The sequence below is a fragment of the Echinops telfairi genome, unplaced genomic scaffold (genome assembly GCF_000313985.2).
Source record: "Echinops telfairi isolate 266 unplaced genomic scaffold, ASM31398v2 ScPeMD7_23;HRSCAF=83, whole genome shotgun sequence".
Taxonomy (NCBI): Eukaryota; Metazoa; Chordata; class Mammalia; order Afrosoricida; family Tenrecidae; genus Echinops; species Echinops telfairi.
Window position 1 is genome coordinate 53,949,122 of NW_022103920.1, and position 21,322 is coordinate 53,970,443.

At 36.0% G+C, this 21,322-nt stretch overlaps 1 protein-coding gene across 9 annotated transcripts in view; it reads left to right on the plus strand.

The window, feature by feature from the left end:
- RUNDC3B (RUN domain containing 3B) overlaps nucleotides 1-21,322 on the plus strand; it is a 91,274-nt gene that overhangs the window by 55,825 nt on the left and 14,127 nt on the right. For 5 of the 9 annotated variants that reach the window (XM_045288723.1, XM_045288724.1, XM_045288725.1 and 2 more), the window contains one exon: nucleotides 12,065-12,211. The exons of 2 other annotated variants lie outside the window; for them this stretch is intronic. In XM_045288723.1, the coding sequence (XP_045144658.1) occupies nucleotides 12,065-12,211 (147 nt within the window). The remainder of the gene's footprint in view (nucleotides 1-12,064; nucleotides 12,212-21,322) is intronic. 2 more of the 9 variants (XM_045288726.1, XM_045288720.1) reach the window with 1 other exon arrangement.

The following is a 21,322-nucleotide window of genomic DNA, read 5'->3' on the forward strand; positions in this document are numbered from 1 at the left end:
ACTTCCTCTTTGTTACGTTCCCCTTGATCCTGCCCTACCAGGTCTCCCACACCCACCTCCCCACCAATTTGGATCGCTTGTTGTTCCCTTGTCAAATTTATCACCACCTTCTGCAGTCTCAAATTGATTAAACATGCTATTAACATACATTGATTATTACTTGTTATTGGAATGTGAAAGTGGAAAACTAGAAGGAGCAGTAGTTGGTAAATTGGGTAATAGAAAGGAAGCCAAATAGTGCATGATAGAATTTTGCAAGACCAATGATTTGTTCATCAGAAACACCATTTTTTCAGTAACGAATGATTACTATATGTGTAGACCTTGCTGGATTGGATACACAGGAATTGAATCAACTATGTTTGTAAAAGAAGATGATAGACAGTATTATAAGTTGGAACAATGCCAGGGAACACCTGTGGTTTAGACTATCAACTGCTTTGTGCATATTCCAGTTGAAGCTAAAGAAAATGAAAACTATTTACAGACTTCTTTTTTTTTGTCATTGTTTTTTCTGTTGTTTTGTTTTCTTTTGTTGCTTTGTTTTTGTGCATATTATTATCTCTGCAAATCTATCTAGATAAGATAGGCGGGATAAACAATCTGAAGGAGAAAACAACGGGATCAACGGTTCCAGGGACACATGGGAGAAGGGGAGACGGGGGTTGGGGTGGGGAAGGAAGTAGGTGTTAAAAACCCAGGGTCAAGTGATTCAAAATCGATGGCGAGGAGGGTGTAGGAAGCCTGATAGGGCTTGATCAAGGGCTATGTAACCGAGAGGAATTACTGAAACCTAAGTGAAGGCTGACCATGTAGTGGGCCAAGAGGAAAATAAAAGGAAATAGAGAAAAGAACTAGGAGGCAAAAGGCATTTATCGAGATCTAAATATAGGAATGTACAAAGGTAAATACATATATATAACGATGGGAGAATAGATCTATGTGTATATATTTATAGGTTTAGTATTAAGGTAGCAGATGGACATTGTGCTTCTACTCAAGTACTCCCTCAACGCAAGAACACTTTGTTCTAACTGGCATTCCAGGATGCTCACCTTCCTGACATGATTGATTGCTGAAGACAAGTGGGTGCATAAGCAAATGTGGTGAAAAAAGCTAATGGTGCCCGGCTATCAAAAGATATAGCATCTGGGGTCTTAAAGGCTTGAAAATAAACAAGCGGCCATCTAGCTGAGAAGCAACAAAGCCCACATGGAAGAAGCACACCAGCCTATGTGATCACAAGGTGTCAATGGGATCAGGTATCAGTCATCAAAGAACGAAAAATCCTATCATTGTGAAGGAGGGGGAATGTGGAGTGGAGACCCAAAGCCCATCTGTAAGCAACTTGACATCCCCTTACAGAAGGGCCATGGGGAGGAGAAGGGCCAGTGAGGGTGCAGTATAGCAACGAGGAGACATACCAATTTTCCTCTAGTTCTTTAATGCTTCCAGCCCTCTGCTATCATGATCCCAATTCTACCTTACAAATCTGGCTGGAGGATGTACACTGGTACAGATAAGAACTGGGAACACAGGGAATCCAGGACAGATAAATCCCTCAGGACTGATATTGAGATTGGAGATACCAGGAGAGTAAGAGGAAGGTGGGTTGGAAAGGGGGAACCAATCACAATGATCTACATATAACCTCCTCCCTGGGAGACTGACAGCAGAAAAGTGGGTGAAGGGAGACGTCAGACAGTGTTGACATGACAAAATAATAACTTATAAATTATCAAGGGTTCATGAGGGAGGGGATCGGGGAATGAGGGGGGAAAATGAGTTGGTTCCAAGGGCTGAAGTAGAAAGAAAATATATTCTATCTGAATTTAGAAGTCATATCAAGAATAGAGTAATGCACTGAATACTAATGATCAAAGACCAGATGAGTTGTGAGACTTAAAGGACCTATTACATGAAGAAAACAGAAGGTCATTAAAAAGAGAAAAAAGAAAATACCAAAATGATGTCAGAAGAGACTCTGAAACTTGCTCTTTATAAATATCTGTAAAGTTTGTCAAAGGATTATGGGACATACTCTAATTTTGGCCTTTGTTTCACTTAATGAGGTATATTTCTGCCAGTTTATAACATACTGTAATTTATGTATAATAGTATGCCAAATTCAATAATTTATTTATGCAAAAATGTAACGAGTTCACTTTAAAATTCAGTTCTTGCCAGTAAATATTAATTAAATACATTCTTGAGATTGTTTCCAGAGCTGAGAGTACAGAGATGAGTAAGTCATAGTCACAAAGCACTCAGAACTTTGTCATGTTTGGCATCTTCAACCATTGTTATTTGAAGAGTGTCATCTGTAGATAGAGGCCTTGTTATCATCGACAATTGTAGATCCTCAGATAGATGATATATTGTACAAGTTTTCTTTGTAAAATACTCATTGCAAACCATAGAGGAATAAATAGCCAAAAATTATGAGTAAAACAGAAACCGCTTTGTCAAATTTAGTACCAGTGAAATGTGTTTCAGTAGTTTTCTTTCTAGTTAGCTGATAATTCTTTTCTATATATAGTTTGAGAGATTATAGCAATAATATTTTTTTCTGTAGGGTTCCCTAGTAGAAGTGAAAAAGAAGTGAGCTGATCTTTCATTGCTATTGTTCGGGTTAAAGAACCAGTTTTGTGTAGTTCATGATGAGTAGCAATAGTGTACGCTCGTGGCCTTCAAACCGTACCCAGTGATGATGTGGCCTCCCGGTTTGCAAGTTTTAGAAGGATAATAATGGACATTACAAGAGTGCATGATGTTTGTCAATACTCAATAATTGACAAATCATGACAGTATTTAGCCATGTATATGTCTTAGCAGATAACATCTCTCTTGGCAGACCCCAATTGTTAACAAAAAATTAAATCACTGTGCTGCTATATCTTATATACTCCATTATTCCAATAAGGACAAAAAGTTGGCCAGTAACAGACTGGGTTAAACTAGATTGTCTTGTAACTTCTTAGATGCTAATGGGAAATACAGCAGAAAAGGGTAGTAATTCAATATGGATAATAAGTTATTTTATTGCTTTTAGTCATAATATAGTTCATTAAAATGATTGATAAAGTCTCTTATAGGAAAGTTATTAATATATTTGATCCAAGGGTCAAGGAACAAATGGGGGCTATATAATGTAATATAGATAATTATTGATCAGATTACATTGAGAAAATCATTTCATTACAAAGAAAAGAAGATTTGTCATTTGCATTCTTATTTAGTAAGTATCTTATTTTGAATACATGCAAAAAGCCCCCCCAAACTGTTATTGTGTTAGGTACCCTCAAGTTGGTTCTTACTTCAAAGAGATCCTATCTAAAGAGAACAATGCACTTCTTGGCCCTGCACCAGTGTCGCAGTTGTTTTGTTCAGACCCACTATTGCAGCCATTTTGTCAGTCCATCTTGTTGAGAATCTTCCTCTTCTTCACTGACCCTCTTGTTTTACCAAGAATGTCCTTCTACCTGGACTGGTCCTTTTTGTCCAAACATGTCCAAAATATGTGAAATTCAGTCTCGCCATCCTTATAAGTATTCCAGCTGTATATCTTCCAAGACAGATTTGTTTGTTTTGTGGAATTCGTGGTAATTTTAGAGTTTTGCCAACACTGTAATTCAACTGCATCAATTCTTTTGTTTTCCATAATCATTGTCTAGCTTTCATTTGCATATGCCTCCAAAAAGAACGAACACTGCACTGAGTTGATTATGACTCAGAGCCAACCTTATATAGCAGCGGTTTTCAACTTGTGGGTCATGACCCCTTTGGGGATTGAACAACCCTTTCACTGGGGTCACATAAGACCATCAGAAAGCACATATTTCCAGTGGTCTTAGGAGACACCACTCCTCTATCCGTCTCCAGGTGGGTCCACCCACATACAGATACACCCACATATGAGTATCCGGCGTGATGACAGCATCACACCAACCCCATCACATAGACCCTGTACAAATACAGGTGTATGTGACCAGGCTGGCACCATAGTGTACTTATGTGGACCAGTCACACGTGTAGAGAGCAGCTACTGTGTAGAGAGCAGTTGCTGTGTAAAAAGCAGCTACTGTGTTGAAAGCAGCAGTACTGGAGGTAAAATGATACTTCATGAATTATAATTACTGGGTAAATGTAAAATTATGTACTTTAAAATCATCAACTATTGCAAAAAAAATTATGTGTACCATGGGAACTTAATCTGGATGCTAATTGGTCTTTTTATATTCAGCTGTGGTTGATGTGACTACTGCCCCCTTGTGATAGTAACAGATATGTAAAAAAAAACACGTAATAGTAAATCATAAGAAACTTTATTGAACTGTATTGACTAAACTATGCCATGTATCATCTTTTGTTTTATTAAGCTATTGTATTATTTTCATTAGCAAACCATCGCATGACAATGGGTCGTGTAGAGAAAAAAGTTAAGAAAAGAAAATATAGTGAGGATTTTTTACAGTATGGTTTTACCTCAATAATTACAACAGGAATTGAGAAACTGCAATGAATTTGTTGTGAGGTTCTATCAGCCGAATCTATGAAGCCAACCAAAATAAAACACCATTTTCATAGAAAGCATCCAAGGTTTACTGGCAAGGATACCTGCTATTTTAGAAGCTGATTGACTCAAGAAAGCCACACTTGACACTGGTGGCAAGTACCACAAACTAAATGTAGCAGCCCTTGAAGCTTCATATTTGGTGGCAATCGGAAATGCCAGAGCTATGAAACCTCACTCCATTGCTGAGGATTTACTGTTGACAGCGGCCAAAGATATTTGTTCGAGTTATGATGGGAGACAAATTTGTTACGAAATTGAGTGCAATTTCGTTACCTTATAACACTGTGTGCAGAAGAGTAGATTACATGTCTGCTGATACTCTTAATCAGGTAATCCAGAGAATTAAATCTGCTCCACTTCCAATATTTAGCATCCAGCTTGATAAATCTACAGATGTTGCAAACTGTTCACAGTTACTGGTTTACATGAGGTATATTAATGATGGCGACTTTAAAAATGAGTTTCTTTTTTGCAAACCTCTTGAAACGACAACTACTGCACGTGATGTATTTGACACAGTTGGTTCATTTCTTAAAGGTCTCTTGGGGAAAGGTTTGTGGCGTTTGCACAGATGGTGCTCCAGCTATGCTAGGAGGTAGATCTGGATTTCAACGTTTGGTACTGAATGAGTCACCAAAAGTCATCGGAACTCACTGCATGATTCATCGGCAAATATTAGCAATGAAGACGCTGCCACAAGAGTTACAAGAAGTAATGAAAAGTGTCATAAGTTCTCTCAATTTTGTGATGGCGAGCACTTTAAACAGTCGACTCTTTTCCCAACTGTGCAACAAGTTGGATGCACCGAATAACGCTCTGCTATTTCACACTGAAGTGAGATGGTTGTTGAGAAAAAAATTTTTAAATGTGTTTTTGGCTTCGTGAACTCAAAATGTTTTTTATTTAGAAAGCAAGACTGCAGTTCAAAGCATTTTTCAGTGATAAAAGTGAACTGCAGAAAATAGCTTACTTGGTTGACATCTTTGCCATCTTGAATGAGTTACATTTATCACTACAAGTACCAAATGCAACATGCTTCGATTTGTCTTAAAAGGTTCGATCATTCCAAATGAAACTTCAGCTTTGGCAAAAAAATTGGATGAAAATAAAATTGACATGTTGCTTACCTTATCTGCTTTCTTTGAGGAACATGACATTGAACCAAACAAAAGGATTACGATGATAATTTCTATGAAAGAACACTTGCGCATGCTTGCAGATGACATTTCATCTTACTTTCCAAATCTACCTGACACTCCATTTGCACTTGCCAGAAACCCATTCACAGTCAAAGTTGAAGATGTTCCTGAGACAGCACAAGAGGAGTTCATTGAACTTATTAACAGCGATGCAGCGAAAACTGATTTCTCTACAATGCCAGTTACAACATTCTGGATTGTGTTTGCAGTCATATCCTGTTCTGTCTGAGACTGTGTTGTGCTTTCTTCCATTTCCAACAACATATCTTTGTGAAACAGGGTTTTCCAGCTTATTGGTCATTGAGTCCAAATACAGAAATAGACTTTTTGTGGAAGATGATTTGTGTTTGCAAAGACTGCTCTGAGAATTTCTGACCTGATGAGAAAGAAGCTATCTCAACCTTAGCACTGATGTTGGCTTTTTATGCAAACTGTTACAAAATATAGCAATGTAGTTTGCTGTTGTTATATTAAGACTTACCCATGGTACACCATACTTAAAGACAAAATTTCATTTATTTGTAATTAGAAATAAATATTTCACGATATATAATTACATATTTTGTGATCCATCACTATGCTTTAATTATGTTCAATTTGTAACAATGAAAATACATCCTGCATATCAGATATTGACATAACTATTCATAGCAGTAGCAAAATTATAGCTATGAAGTAGCAATGAAAATAATTTATGGCTGGGGGTCACCACAACATGAGGAACTGTATTAATGGGTTGTGGCATTAGGAAGGTTACGAACCACTGCTATATAGAGTTTCTGAGAGTGTAAAACTGTGGAAGCAGACAGTATTATCTGTCTCCTGCATAGTAGTTCAGTAGGTTTAAACTGCCAACCTGGAGATTAAACTGCCAACCTTGAGGCTGTATGAGGCCCCTCTGCAAAGGGATGTCCAGTTGCCTACAGATGGGCATTTAGTCTCCACCCCGTAGCTCCCTCATTCACGATGATACGATTTTTTGTTCTTTGGTGCTTGATACCTGGTCCCTTCAACCCCTTGTGATCACACAGGCTGGTGTGCTTTTTCCACGTGGGCTTTGTTGTTTCTGGGATAGATGGCCACTTGTTTATCTTCAAGCATTTAAGACCCCAGACGCTATAACTCTTGGTAGCTGGGCACCATCAGCTTTCTTTACCACTATTACTTATGCACACATTTGTCTTCAGCATTTTTATGGGGAAGGTGAGCACACAATGATGATGCTTGCTCTTTGGTGTCTGCTACCTGATCTCTTCAATACCTCGTGATCACACAGGCTGGTGTTCTTCCATGTGGGCTTTGTTGCTTCTCAGCTAGATGGCTGCTTGTTTACCTTCAAGCCTTTAAGACCCCAGGTCCTATAAATTTTGATAGCCAGCCACCATCAGCTTTCTTCACCACGTTGGCTTAAGCACACATTTGTCTTCAGCGATCCTGCCAGGAAGGTGGGTATCATGGAATGTCTGTTTGGTTAAGCAAAGTGTTCTTGCATTGAGGGAGTATGTGAGTGGAGGCCCAATGTCCATCTGCTACCTTAATACTAATCCTGTAAATATATGCACATAGATCTATTTCCCCATCATCCTATATAAATATATCTACATATGTACATTCCTGTATTTAGGTCTCTATGTATGCCCTTTGGGAGGCCAATTTCTAATGGGACTATCCTGCCAGAGACCCCGGTCATATATGAATAATTACGGTAGAGTCCAGGGGTGGAGAATATATTACTACATTTTAGTATTAATAAAATGGTAAAGGGTTATATGTTCATTTGATTGCACCATTGATACTCAATGTAGAACCCACCAAATAACTTTTGCCTGCATGGGTCTGTTAAGAAGGTGGAGGAAGATACTGACTGATAGGCTTCACTTGTTAGTAATTGTGAACAAGATTCCCTGCAATACTATCCTACTGTGTATAAAATAAGCCCTCTCAGAAGCCAGGGTGTGAAATCATCACTGCCAAGAGCCAGTAATGGAGTTGGTTAGATTTGGGTTCAGTTTTTGATGAGTATTTCATAGATAAATATGTAAATAACTTTAAAAACCTCAGGTAATCGACACCTTAATAAGTTATGTTTGAAGTTTTTTGTTTAAAGGTAATATAAAATTATAAAATAAGTCTTTAACCCATGATTATATCTAAAATTAACAAATACACATGAATAAAGAATTTTTATATTAACATGAAAGTAGGGAGTTATAAGCCTTTTATGATTCTAGAAGACAGTAAATGAATAAACATTATCAGTACTTCTCTTGGTGCTAACTTGTTTTAGTAACTTTTTTGTAACATTACCTCATTTGGCAAATACTATTGGGCAACTGTAGAGCCCTGTTCTACTTGCTAGAAACTCAGAAATAAACAAAACATAGTTCTTATCCCTAAAACGTTTCACTGGGCACTGGGTAGAGACCAATAGTAAACAAACAGCATCTGAGTGATGATCCTGTTGTTCCCGAGTCATCAAGAGATGCTAGCTAGAGAAGAGTATTAGTGTTATCCTGCTGTTCCTAAGAAAATTAAAACTGTGGCATTTATCTAACAACGTCTTGTTTGGTGACTTTCCCATTTTTGATATTTAGTGTCTTCAACCTAATCATTCTTCCCATTAGTGTAAAAGACTGCATTATTATAGGACATGCTATTAATAGACACTTTATTTTCATGAAGATTTTTCTCAAAGTGCTATGCTTACAATCTCACTGGAGTACATACAGGTTAAGAATTATAGCATACCAGACAGTAAATGATAGAAAAAGTTTACCGCATTGCTGACGCTAGGCATTTGGCTAGACTCTGAAAATGTACTTCATAGCATGGAATTCAGTTGTACCGAATATAGTTGAAGACAAGATGATAAATTCTTGACTACAAAGGGTTATGTGCTATATATTATAGCCTTACTATAAAAGAATATAGATATCTAGGTCTTTATAAAAGTAGTATAGAAATAGCAGGAGGTTTGATCTTAATCTCTGCAAGTAATAAAAGTTAACAAATTATTTTAAAAATCATACCGTTTTCCTTTTAAAATATTGAATATTTAGAACTCAAAAGATATAGGATCTCAGTTCTGAAGCCTGTGTACTCAGTATTTACAAGACTTGTTTGAAGATTTTGCAAATAAAGGGAATCTTTGGGTAGATCAATGCTTAAGAATTAAGTGGAGGAGGGACCAATGAAAGCAGAAACAGATGTAGTACCAATTATTATTTCACAAGGGAACATGTTTTGGTTTTGGTTTTTGTTACTAGATTCACATTGAAGAGTATAGAACAATGTACTGGTGTCCCATCATCATGCTGTTTTTAGTTGCCTTTGATTTGACCTGCATGCATTATCAAAGATTCCACATTTTGCAGATTTTAGTCATGCACAGTCTTTATGAGCAGTGGTATGATTTGAGTCCATTGTTGTAATATTATGTCAGCCTTTCTCATTGAGAATTTCCCTCATTTTCATTAAGCCTCATTTTCATTTAATCCTGAGGAGTCCTGGTGGCATAGTGGTTACACTTTAGGCTGCTAACTGCAAGATTCACAGTTTGAAACCACACGCTGCTCCATGGGAGAAAGAAGAGGCTTTCTACTCTCAAAGAGTTACAGTCTAGGAGAGCCACAGAGGCAGTTCTTCCCTCTCCTATCAAACCAAATTCAAACTGCTGACCTTGACGGTGCCCACCCAGTGCATAATCACTACATTATCAGGGTCCTGTAAGTCCGATTACATTCCGTGGCAATGAGTTTCTTGAGTAGGATGTTCTAATTTACAGTCTGGATAAAGAACTGTACTTTTTTTTTAATCTTTAGCAAACTCCCACCCCCACCCCCTGATAGTTATTATGCTCTAAGAGGCAACTCAATTGCATCCCTAAACATTGAAAGCTACCTAAGTGTTTTTGTTATTTTATACAAAAAAAGATGCAGTGGTTTTTAATTGCCAATAGTTTTGAAGTAGAGTATAATTTATATTTGCCATCTTCCCTTGTAGGTTATTTTTAAGGTACCTATTCTTTTAAGATTATTTTTTGTCCTTTAGATTCAGGATTGTGAGCCACAGCTTATTTTTTAAATGATAAAATTTGCAATATTTCATTTTACTGACATTTATTGAATCACTCTTATGTTCTTTGGATTTGAAGCTAAGAATGCTGAAATATATTTGTTTTACTCCTTGCTCTCAAGATGTTTAGAGAGAAAACAAACAAGAATAAGGGCAACCCTATTTTACAATTGCTATAATAGAAGCTTATATTGGATTTAGTGGGGGCAAAAAATGTTAGTGTAAAGGAGAATATACTTGAAACGATTTAAGGAAACCATGGTTTTGTATACTAATTCTTAGCAAATAACTGTGGTATAGTTTTTTATGAACAAGTATGGAAAGAGTTGGCAGAGGAAACCACAGGAACACAGATCTGCTGCTGTTGAGTTGCTTCTGACTCACAGTGACCCTGAAGGACAGGAGAACTTCCCTGTAAGGTTTCCAAGGCTGTAAGTCCTTCCAGAAGCAGATGGACACATCTTTCCTGTGGAGCAGCTGGTAGGTTAGAACTGCCAACCTTTTCGTTAGCATTTGAGGGCTTTTATTACTGTGCTACCAGGATTCCTTACAGACACTAAATCAAGCTAACCAAACCCACTGCCATTGAGTTAGTTCTGACTCAAAGTGACTGTGTACAGTCTCTGAGACTGTACATCATTACAGGAGCACGTGCTGCTGCTGAGATGAACTGCCGTCCCAGTGCTCACTCCGTAACGTCATCAGAACTCCGCAAATTCAGGAAACTCCACTAGGGAGAAGATATATGAAAGAGAAAATGCAGTAAGAGATTCAAAATAATTATAATTGAATCTCTGGCAAATATACCCATTTCTGCTTTCTTTGTGTGTTTTTTTTTTGTTGATCTTAAAATTTCTCTAATTACTCTCTTTATAAATCTTTACTATTTCTTTAAAGAAGAAATCCTATACGGTCAAGTCAATTCTGTATCATAGCTTTTTTGACAGAGTACAACTGCCCCATAGGGTTCCCAAGGCTATCATCTATACAGAATGAGTACGATACCTGTTCCCACACAGAGTAGCTAGTGTGTCCGAACCACGGACCTTTCTGCACAATCTCTTGGTCACAGCAGCTGTTATTTCATTGTGAATGTAGTGGAACAAAGGTTTTTTAAAAAAACATTCTATAATTTTAGAAATATTTTGTGTGTCCTGCTGAGACTTACAAGTGTAGTTATTGCATTAGAATAATGGCTAAGAGGCACCGTGTTTTCTCTCTAGCACAGGGTTGTACTGGCAGCACCTCAGACTCTTTGCCATACAGCACAGGACTGTTGTCTATAAGAGTTAATGACAAGCTTCTGAATTGATAGCTCAGAATCTTGGTACACAAAAGCCATTGATTCCCATTAGATACAGGTTGCCTAGATGGTATTTTAGGACACTGTACAAATAGAAATAAGATTTTTGCAAAGATAATTGTGCATTTGAGTTATCTGTATTAACCAGTTCAAGTGTTGGATTAGCCTTTTGACAATGATCAATTGGTTGGTATAATTGAAAAAAATTTTTTTGTATAATTGAAGTTTTGGCAAAAAGCTAATTCTATTGTAAGTTATTAACGAATAAATATTTTACAAATAAGCAAAGAATATTGTAAATTATTATAATGGCCTCAGTCTTTCATTGAAATATTTTATTATATTCAATTTTTTAATTGATGGAACCAATTTCAAGAATTAATAATCACGTCTATTAAAAATAGAGGAATCTCATGAATTTTTACTTAAAAATTTAGTACATTAATCTTTTAACATTTACTTTGATTATTTTTGTTTGACAAGTTACTTTTAAATATTTCTGAATTTTCATGCTAGAAAATCATACAGTTAGAATTTTAATATTCATATTTTAACTATCTTCTGATAAACTGTACCTTTAAGATATCATTGTCTTTAAATTAAGATGTAAAACATACCATTTTTAACCCCCAAACAGTGATATCCTTTAGGAATAGATCTGTGTTTAAAAAAACAAAAAAAAGCCTAAATTCTCAAGTAGTGATTTGTTGTAGCCAACAGGGGAAGAATTAAGAATACATGTTGTAGGAGATAAAACATTCATCCCAACCAGCCTTGCTATAGTTCTGTGCACAATCTACTAACCTACCATTTAAAAAAGATAATTTGGGGGGGCCGAAATTGATACCATTAGATTCCTCTGCCATTGCAGAACAGTAAAGACAAAAGCACTCACCATCTTAATATTCACAGGACTGTGCTAAAGAATAATGATTTAAGATCAAGACAAGAGTTAACTGCCCACCTCACCAACCAGTGGCCTTCCCCAGGAGCTCTGGATGTCAATGCTGTTGCCTTGGATACGTTGCTTTACCGAAAACACAATAAACAGTGGTATGAGTAAGTGTAATACTTTTTTTTCCCAAATAATTACAAACTTAGTACCAACACATATAGCTTTTCACTTTGGTTTCTCTTTCTAAATCCATTATTAGTTTAGGCTTAGTTAGGTTATATTAACACTGAACATGTTAATGTTTTAGAGCCAAGGCACCCAGGAGAATTAAAAGGCTGAGAAATTGTAATGCAGTAATGTACTAGCTACCCAAATCTATTATTTGATCAGTCCTTCAGTTAAATATTTGAGCTTGTGTTTAATGAGCCATCTTTTATTCATTCTGGTTTTGCTATTGCATTTGCTTTAGTTTTCCTACTAGATAGAAAACAAAATTCCATCACATGGAACAATAGAATGGCCTTTATTTGTTCACAACTAAATCTAGAAGAGTTTTGCTCATTTTCAACAAATTCAATTGTTAGAAGCTATATAGATTTATTGAAAATTAGCAAAATTCTTCAATGTTCAATAAGATAAGCATTGAAGCAGCAAGGTCAGTGGTTCAAACCCACCAGGAGCCTTGAGGAAGAAAAATGAGGCTATCTGGTCCCATAAATATCTACAAAGCCTCAGAGACCCGAAATAAGATTGCTACACATAAGAATTGACTTGATGGCAGTGGATTTGGATTTTTTTGGCATATATGATGTGATCATTCCACACTCATGTGAACTCGGATCCTTTTTCTATTTCCTTATCTAATGATCAGGACTACTTCCTTTAGTCTTAGTGTCCTAATGTTGAGAGAGCTACAAATTCTTAGGCTGTGCTCCCTTAATCTTCATTTTAGAACTTGTATAATGTGTTCCCTGCTTTTGATTTTTAGTCACCCTTTCAACATATTTTCTATTGCTCTTCTGTTAATTTCTCTGACTTTTTTATCTCCTCCTTGTCTTCCTCCTCTGTTCTTTTTTCTCTTCCATTTCCTTTCCTTCCTGCTTTCTCTTGCCTCTTTGTTCTTCCTTTCTCTCCACTCTGCTTCTTTCTCTTATTTTATACTGTTCTTGCTTTTAAATTTCACTAATAGAAGGTATACTTTTACCTGTGCTTATTAGGGTAACCATTTACTAGATAATTAATATCCAGATATTTCTACAAGGAATTTTTTAGCACAGACATAACTTCCACCTGCTTCACTGTGATTTGTGTGTGTGTGTGTGTGTGTGTGAAAGACAGAACTAGAAATTATCAATATTCTAGACCTTTGTTATAGTATGAAATTTTTTTCTATTAATAAATCGTTTTATTGGGGGATCTTACATATAATAATCCATATATCCATTATATCAAGTGGACATGTTTGCATCAGTAGTTTCTAAACATCTTTCTTCTTGAGCCCTTTGATATCAGCTCCTCTTTTTTTCCCCTCCCTCTTCCACCCTCCACCCCTGCAAGCCCTTCATGTATTACGTATTATTACTATTTTACATGTCTTACACCTCACATTTTATCCCTTCACCTACTATCCTGGTATTCACCCCCCTTGAGGGGACTTATTCTGCTGTCATTGCTATCCGTTCCCACTTCCTTTACCCTACCCTTTTCCTTTACCCTAACCCCTGGAATTGTTACTTCCTTTACTGATTCTGGGGGTTTGTCTTTCCTGAATTCTATATATTGAAAGGTCTCATCTGTGCCACTATATGTACACTGGTCTAGCGGGATTGTGAGGTAGACTTCTTGTTTTAAAAGAATTGCTAGGAACTTTAAGATCTGTGTCTTGTTTGATTGATGTTGGAGAGAAGTAGGTAAAAACAACCATGTATTTATTGACTAAATCAGTAGAACCTTCTTGAACATCTGTTACATCAAGTTGCTTAGTATGATTCAAGGTGCTGATTTTGAGTCATTTATGGATTGGGATTAAATTTATATACTTTTATCAAAGTTTTGAATAACTATGGTATATTTTACTATTATAGTATGCAACTTTACCTTTCTGTGACCTTTCTGTGCTTTAACACAAAAATATTGTTTGTATTTTTAATTTATGATTGAAAATTTAAATGTATAGAAATAATTGCAAGTTACCTTTTATGCATATAACATACTACTTCATTTTTAATTGAAAATATATATCCACACTAAATTCTGATGAGACTATTATGCCTTTTTATTTAAATCATCAAATGTAATATTTTTTCTAGAAGGCAATATCCCTGTTATCCTATAGAACTGTGTATTGAGGAGTCAATAAGGAATTCAAGGTGGAAGATTTGTTTCTGGTTTACCTCTGCATATGACTGATTTTTACAAAGTATAGTTGCACCAGAAAAAGTAATTGCAGTCTTAAAGAAGGCAGTGAAAATTTATCTTCATGTCTTACATGGAACCAGGTTTTATATGTCTTATCTGATTTATTCCATTTGTTCCCAGAAACATCCTTTATTATCTGGTCTTGTTTTAGATGTTGGTGTTGCTGTGAGATGGTCCTGTTGTCAAATTGGTATCTCTGAACCAACAGTATTTAGCTTTGGAACAGTACAGTGAGCTGGATGTTAAAGTCAGGACTTGTTATTCACTACCTGTGTAACATTGAGTAATGTCTTTCTCTTTGACACTTTGTTTCCATAAGTGTATTACTGCAGATAATGCCTGTCTAATATAACTATAATGATCAGATGATATAATTATATCAGACAACGTAATTGTCTGGCTCTTCATAATTCCTTGGTAACTTTTTATTTATCCTCTGTGTCATAGTCTTTTTGTTTATAGCATTACATAATCTTGTATGTAGGTTTGGAGTGTGTATCATATCATCTAAAGTTCCATGCTCTACGTCTGGATCGTATTAAAATTAAAATGAGCAGCAAGTCCCCTACTGTTTTGAATAAAACAACTCCTCATTTCTCACGTAGACATGGAAGCTTTGGGTGTTCAGAGTCGTGTTCTATAAATCATGTTTGAAACAAATCAGACCTTTTCATCAAGATTCAGGTTTTGCTCCCATCAAATTAATAATATAAGCCACAGCCCCTGAAGTACTCAATTATTAATTCCTTTTAGTCACCCAATATCTTGAGTAAGTTAAACATAAATTTTATAAATTGGGGAAGGTGGATAAAATCTTTTTAATAAGGATCAACTGACTATCTTGAAAATCTGGGATACTAACCCTATAACTAGTTGTAGTACTAGATTTTTTTTTGCTAAAATATAGCATTTATAAAGCTGTCTATATAGAATCTTCATAATTTCTTTCATGGATAACTTTGAGAAGAAAGACATTATGCTGTTTGACTTATCCAATTAATTTGTTGGCCTTATTGGTATTTCTTAAATTGAGCCATTGGTTAGTTTGGTAAGTTATCACTCATGGGATCTTTCTTAAAACAGCTTAAATATTTTTCTATTTACCATGCTATTTATAAAACTTTGAAGTATGATTTCTAGTTAATTTCTTCATTACTTAGTTCTGACAAGATTAGTTATAGTGAATTTTATTTCTTTTCCTTCATTTTAGATATGGGAATATTGTATTAAAAAACTGGTAAGCATTATAGGCTTATTGCAAAAACTGAAGAGTAATTTTATATTTCCCTTAAATAAACTAGTTAGTTCCTTACATGCATTAATTAATCATTTTCAAATTAAATAGCAATTGTTTCTCTCAAATAGAGTAATTGCTCTTTCATTTCCAATAGCTTTTGTTAGTTTTTATGAATACAATCTGAGTCACTAACTTGTTGGCTATTATGTAATCTTGTTAGATTATCAGTTTTATAATTATTTTAGATCAGTGGTTCTCAATCTACCTAATGCTGCGAGCCTTTAATACAGTTCCTCATGTTGTGGTGACCCAGCAACCATAAAATTATTTTCGTTGCTACTTCATAACTGTAATTTTGCTACTGTAATGAATCAGGCAACCCCCATGAAAAGACCATTCAACCCCCAAAGGAGTCACGACCCACAGGTTGAGAACCGCTATTTAGATTATTGCCTAACTCATATTCCTATACCAAAAGATTATACTAATTGCCATCTTATTTATATCTTCTACTTTAGCTTTTTTTTAAAACATTTTATTAGGGGCTCATACAACTGTTATCCCAATCCATACACACAAAAAGACTTTTAAATTTGTCACTGTCTCACACTTGGGTTATTATTCAGATTGCAAAGTTATCTATAATAATGAGTTAAAATATGCCCATCATGATGTAATTAGACATTTAATTTTTCCTAATGACTTTCTGTTTAATTTTTCTTAATCACTTTCATTGTATTGGAGACTTTCCCTTATGTGTACCTTACCAATATTTCTCACCTGTAGGAATTGAGTGGTTGCATAAATATTTCACAGTTCATATGTTTTTTAAAAAAATAATTTTATTGGGAGCTCGTACAACTCCTATCTATCCTTCCCCTTAAGGCTATCCTTACACCCTAATGTAAATTAAGAAACGATAGATACTCTCTGTTCTTGTTCTTACTAGTTGCTGTTAAATTTACTCTGACTCCTAGTGGCCATATAGACCACAGAACAAACATTGCTTAATCTGTATCATCTTTATAATCTCTACATGTTCGAGCCCGTTATTGTGGTTATTATGCCATTTTATTTTACCAGGGGTCTCCCAGTTCAACATGCTACATTTTACCATACATATCTTCCGTTAGTGATTGGGCCTTCCTGATGATGAGTTTTCAGACAAGAGCCCTTCCTAGTAGTGCAACAGGTTTGCATTTGGCTGCTAACTGGAAGGTTGCTAGTTTCAAAAGTCTTTATGGAAGGCTGATTCCATAAAGATTATAGTCCAGGAAATCCTATGGTGCAGTTCTACTCTGTTGCATGGAATAGCAACTCTGATGAGCTGGAATAGCATCATCTCAACAGCACACAATTTTCTGAATATTGTCTGCTGTATCAGATATTAATATTTCCCCATAACTTATGTCTATTAAAAACAAACCAAGATTAAAAAGAAGAGTGTATACCTCTTCTTATTCATTTATATGCATCTATGGATAGATTTTTATTTTCTACATATGGATGGTCATTGTCTCCTTCCAAGGCATGACACTGTGTTGCCAAATTACTATCATACCATGTAAATGATAGTTGTTTTCAACACATCTAATGGGTAAATAAATGACATTATCCATATCATTACTTCTGATCATTATTATAAAAAGTATGATTGTAGGAAATTTTACTAAAAAAGTAGATTTAAGTCTGTTGCTTAATTTCCTTTTTTAGTACCCAGTCTTTTATATAGAAATTTGTATTTGATGATTTGGATATTTAAGTAGTTACATATTAAATGTAGATGATTTTACTGCATCCTGAATGCCTATAGCATATGTCATTATACCTGCAAGTTTAATTTGAATGATATTAACAATGTAATGGTAAAAATTAAATTATAAACTTTTATATGGTCACAGTGCATGACTTTCCATCTTAGATTTTTACTAAGTAAGCTATTGATGTACTTTAAATCATATTCTGAGAAATAATAGTAAACTATAAAATAGATGGGTGTGTGTGATGGGTTACATTTAAATTTTGCAATGTGGTGTTGATGAATTTAGGATTATAAATAGAGTTTAGCAGTAGACTTTTAAAGATAGAAACCCTATAGAATATTACTTTACTGCATAGCAAGATGCTTGTTAGATGGAGCTGCCAGTCACACTGGAAATCAAGTAAGAATGTGAAAGTCAAACCTATCAGTCTATGCTCACTTTCATGTAAAGAAGATATTCTTCTTAATACATTATGAATTGGGTGCTCAATTTTTATTTTGAATTTTCATTATTGTTCCAGAACATGACTGCCTACACTCTATGATAAATTATTAGGTTGAAAGATTTCAAAATCACTTTAGATTTTGAAGTATAATATTCTAAAAGGAACTTCATTAGGTGACCCAGAAAGCTATTTGTCTGTTGCTATATCAGTTGCTTTTCCAGGCTTTCCCCCTTTGAGTACCAGCGGCAGTCCTTGAGATTACTATCAATGTCTGCTGTCTAGCTCTCAGCCCTTATTTACAATATTCCAGTGAATTATACGAGGTGTACCCAAAAAAGACTTGGATTTTTTTTTCAAAGCTATGTATTTACATTTTTTTACAAAACAACATTATCACCCTCAAAGTACTCTCCATTACACTTAATACATTTGTCAAATCTGTTATTCCAATCTTGGAAACATTTTTCAAACTCATCTTTTTGATGGCTGACAGCCCCTTCCTTGTTTTTTTCTTCATCTCTTTTACGTTGTCACGTCCTGTCCTTTCAGTCCCCCTTCATTCACAGAAACAAAAAGAAGTCATACAGAGTGAGGTCAGGTGAGTCAGGGGGCAAGAGGCATGCTGTTTTTTGCCCCAAACTGGTGCGTACTGAGATGGCTTTGTCAGCAGGTGCATTGTCATGATGGCAGAACCAATCCCCTGTCTGCCAAAAATCAGGCCTTTTTTTGTTGTACACTGTTATGTAATCTTTTCAGAACCTCTAAGTAGAAAACTTGATTAACATTCTGAGCTGGTGGAACGAACTTCAAATGCACTACGAGTCAACATTTTTGTCTGTTCGGGAAGTTGTCAGATGTCCAGAACGAGGTTTGTCATCAGTCCACATTTTGCCTTTTTTGAAATGAGAAACCCACTCATACACTTGAGTTTTTCCTGTAGTGCTATCTTTGTAAGCTGTGTTCAACATCACAGCAGTTTCTGCAGCATTTTCCCAAGCAGGAAACAATTTCACAGCCACACACTGTTCCCTTAAATTGGCCATCACAAAAAACAAGGTTCGAGTAGGAACTGCTTTTATGAAAAAATTCACTGCGACCAGAGAGAACCTCCCCAGGCGATGCCACTGGGTGCACTGACTCAGAGTGAGTTGCTTGATGCTCGCCTAGTGGGCGTATTAATGCATAATACAAAAGCTCTGCTGTGCCTGATGCAATTGCGGGGTTTTGGCAGGGGGAGGATACCCCTTTGTATGTCATTTTGCCTCTATTTTTCTGTTTTAAAATATTTCTATATGTAATTTTTAAATTATGAATATGAACAAGTTTACTATGATGAAAATTCAGTATCAGAAACTCATTGTAAGCCATTATACAATTTAAAAAGAAAGCCTCTTACCTCTTAGACACAGAAAAATACTTTGAAATAGAAGTTTATAATTTCTCTTACTAACTTTCTTTGTTCTTTTTCCTATGGATAAAGCCGTTTTAATAAGAATAAAGTAAAATTTTAGCAATATGATTAAATAGAATACAACTTGCATGGTCAGCAAGGAGACTATATGAGCAGTATTGCTTAGGAAGAAGTTGAATGTTCTTTGTTGAAGAATATATAGCACAGGTAGATAGCATAGTTAGGGTACCAGTCCCAAGAACAAGAGTCAGGGTACCAGTTTCAAATCTAATCTCCTTGTACCTTCATTTCCTCTTTTATAAAGTGAGCCTAATGAGAATGCCAACTCCCTAAGGTAGTTTTGAATATTAAATAAGTTATGGTATATAAAGTATGTGAAAGCAGATCTAGCTCACTGAAGTATTATCTATTATACTTATAAACAATTTCTTGTCACTTAAAAGTATAATTAGGGTTAAGGAGGTGGTATTGACCAACCCACCAACAAGGGAGCAACAAGTGATCCAAAATTAGTGACAAGGAGGGTGTGAGAGATCTGGTAGGGATTCAGCAAGGGCAATGTAAACGAGAGAAATTACTGAAATCCAAAGGAAGGCTGAGCATGGTAGTGGGACAAGAGGAAAGTAAAAGGAAATAGAAGAAAGGAACTATGTGACATAGGGAATTTATAGAGGTCTAAATACAGGCATGTACATATGTAAATATATTTATAGGATGGTGGGGAAATATATCTATGTGCATATATTTATAGGTTTAGTATTAAGGCAGCAGATGTACATTGGACCTCCACTCAAGTACTTACTCAATGCAAGAACACGTTGTTCTATTAAATTGGCATTCCATGATGCACACCTTCCTGACACGCTCGCTGAAGACAAATATGTGCATGAGCAAATGTGAAGAAAGCTGATGGTGCCTGGCTATCAAAAGATAGAGCGTCTGGGGTCTTAAAAGTTAGTAGATAAACAAGCGTCCATCTAGCTGAGAAGCACCAAAGCCCACATGGAAGAAACATGCCAGCCTGTGTGACCATGAGGTGTAGAAGGGACCAGGTATCAGACATCAAAGAACAAAAAATCATATCAGTGGGTGCCCACCTTCCCAATATGATCACTGAAGACAAATGTGTACATAAGGAAATTTGGTGAAGAAAGCTGATGGTGCCTGGCTATCAAAAGATAGTGCCTGGCTGATGGTGCCTGGCTATCAAAAGCCTACAGAAAGGGTTATATATATTATGAAATGGTCATTTTTCTGAAGAGAATATTTTACTTGAAATGCAAAGGACCGAAAGAGATTTGTAGGTTGTTGATTTTGTTACTTCATACTGGAACTTTGAAAAAATTTTTCATCAAATAAAGTTTGGTTTTCTACTTTAAAAAAAAAAGCATCTGGGGTCTTAAAGGCTTGAAGATAAACAAGCAGCCATCCAGCTCAGAAGCAAGAAAGCCCACATGGAGGAAGCACACCAGCCTGTGTGACCACGGGGTGTTGAAGGGATCAGGTATCAGGCATCAAAGAACAAAAAATCATATCATTGTAAATGAGGGTGAGTGCAGAGTGGAGACTCAAAGCCCATCGGTGGGCAACTGGACATCCCCTTATTGAAGGGTTGTGGGGAAGAGATGAGCTAGTCAGGGTGCAGGGTATCAATGACAAAACATACAACTTTCCTTTAGTTCTTAAATGCTTCCTCTCCCTCCACTATCATGATCCCAATTCTACCTTACAAATCTGGCTAGACCAGAGGATGTACATTGGTATAGATAGGAACTGGAAACACAGGAAATCCCGGGCAGATGACCCCTTCGGGACCAGTGGTGAAAGTGGTGATGCCTGGAGGGTGGAGGAAAGGTGGGGTGGAAAGGGGGAACCGATTACAAGAATCTACGTATAACCTTCTCCCTGGGGGATGGACAATAGAGAAGTGGGAGAGGGGAAACGTTGGACAGTGTAAGATATGACAAAATAATAATAACTTCTGAATTATGAAGGGTTCAC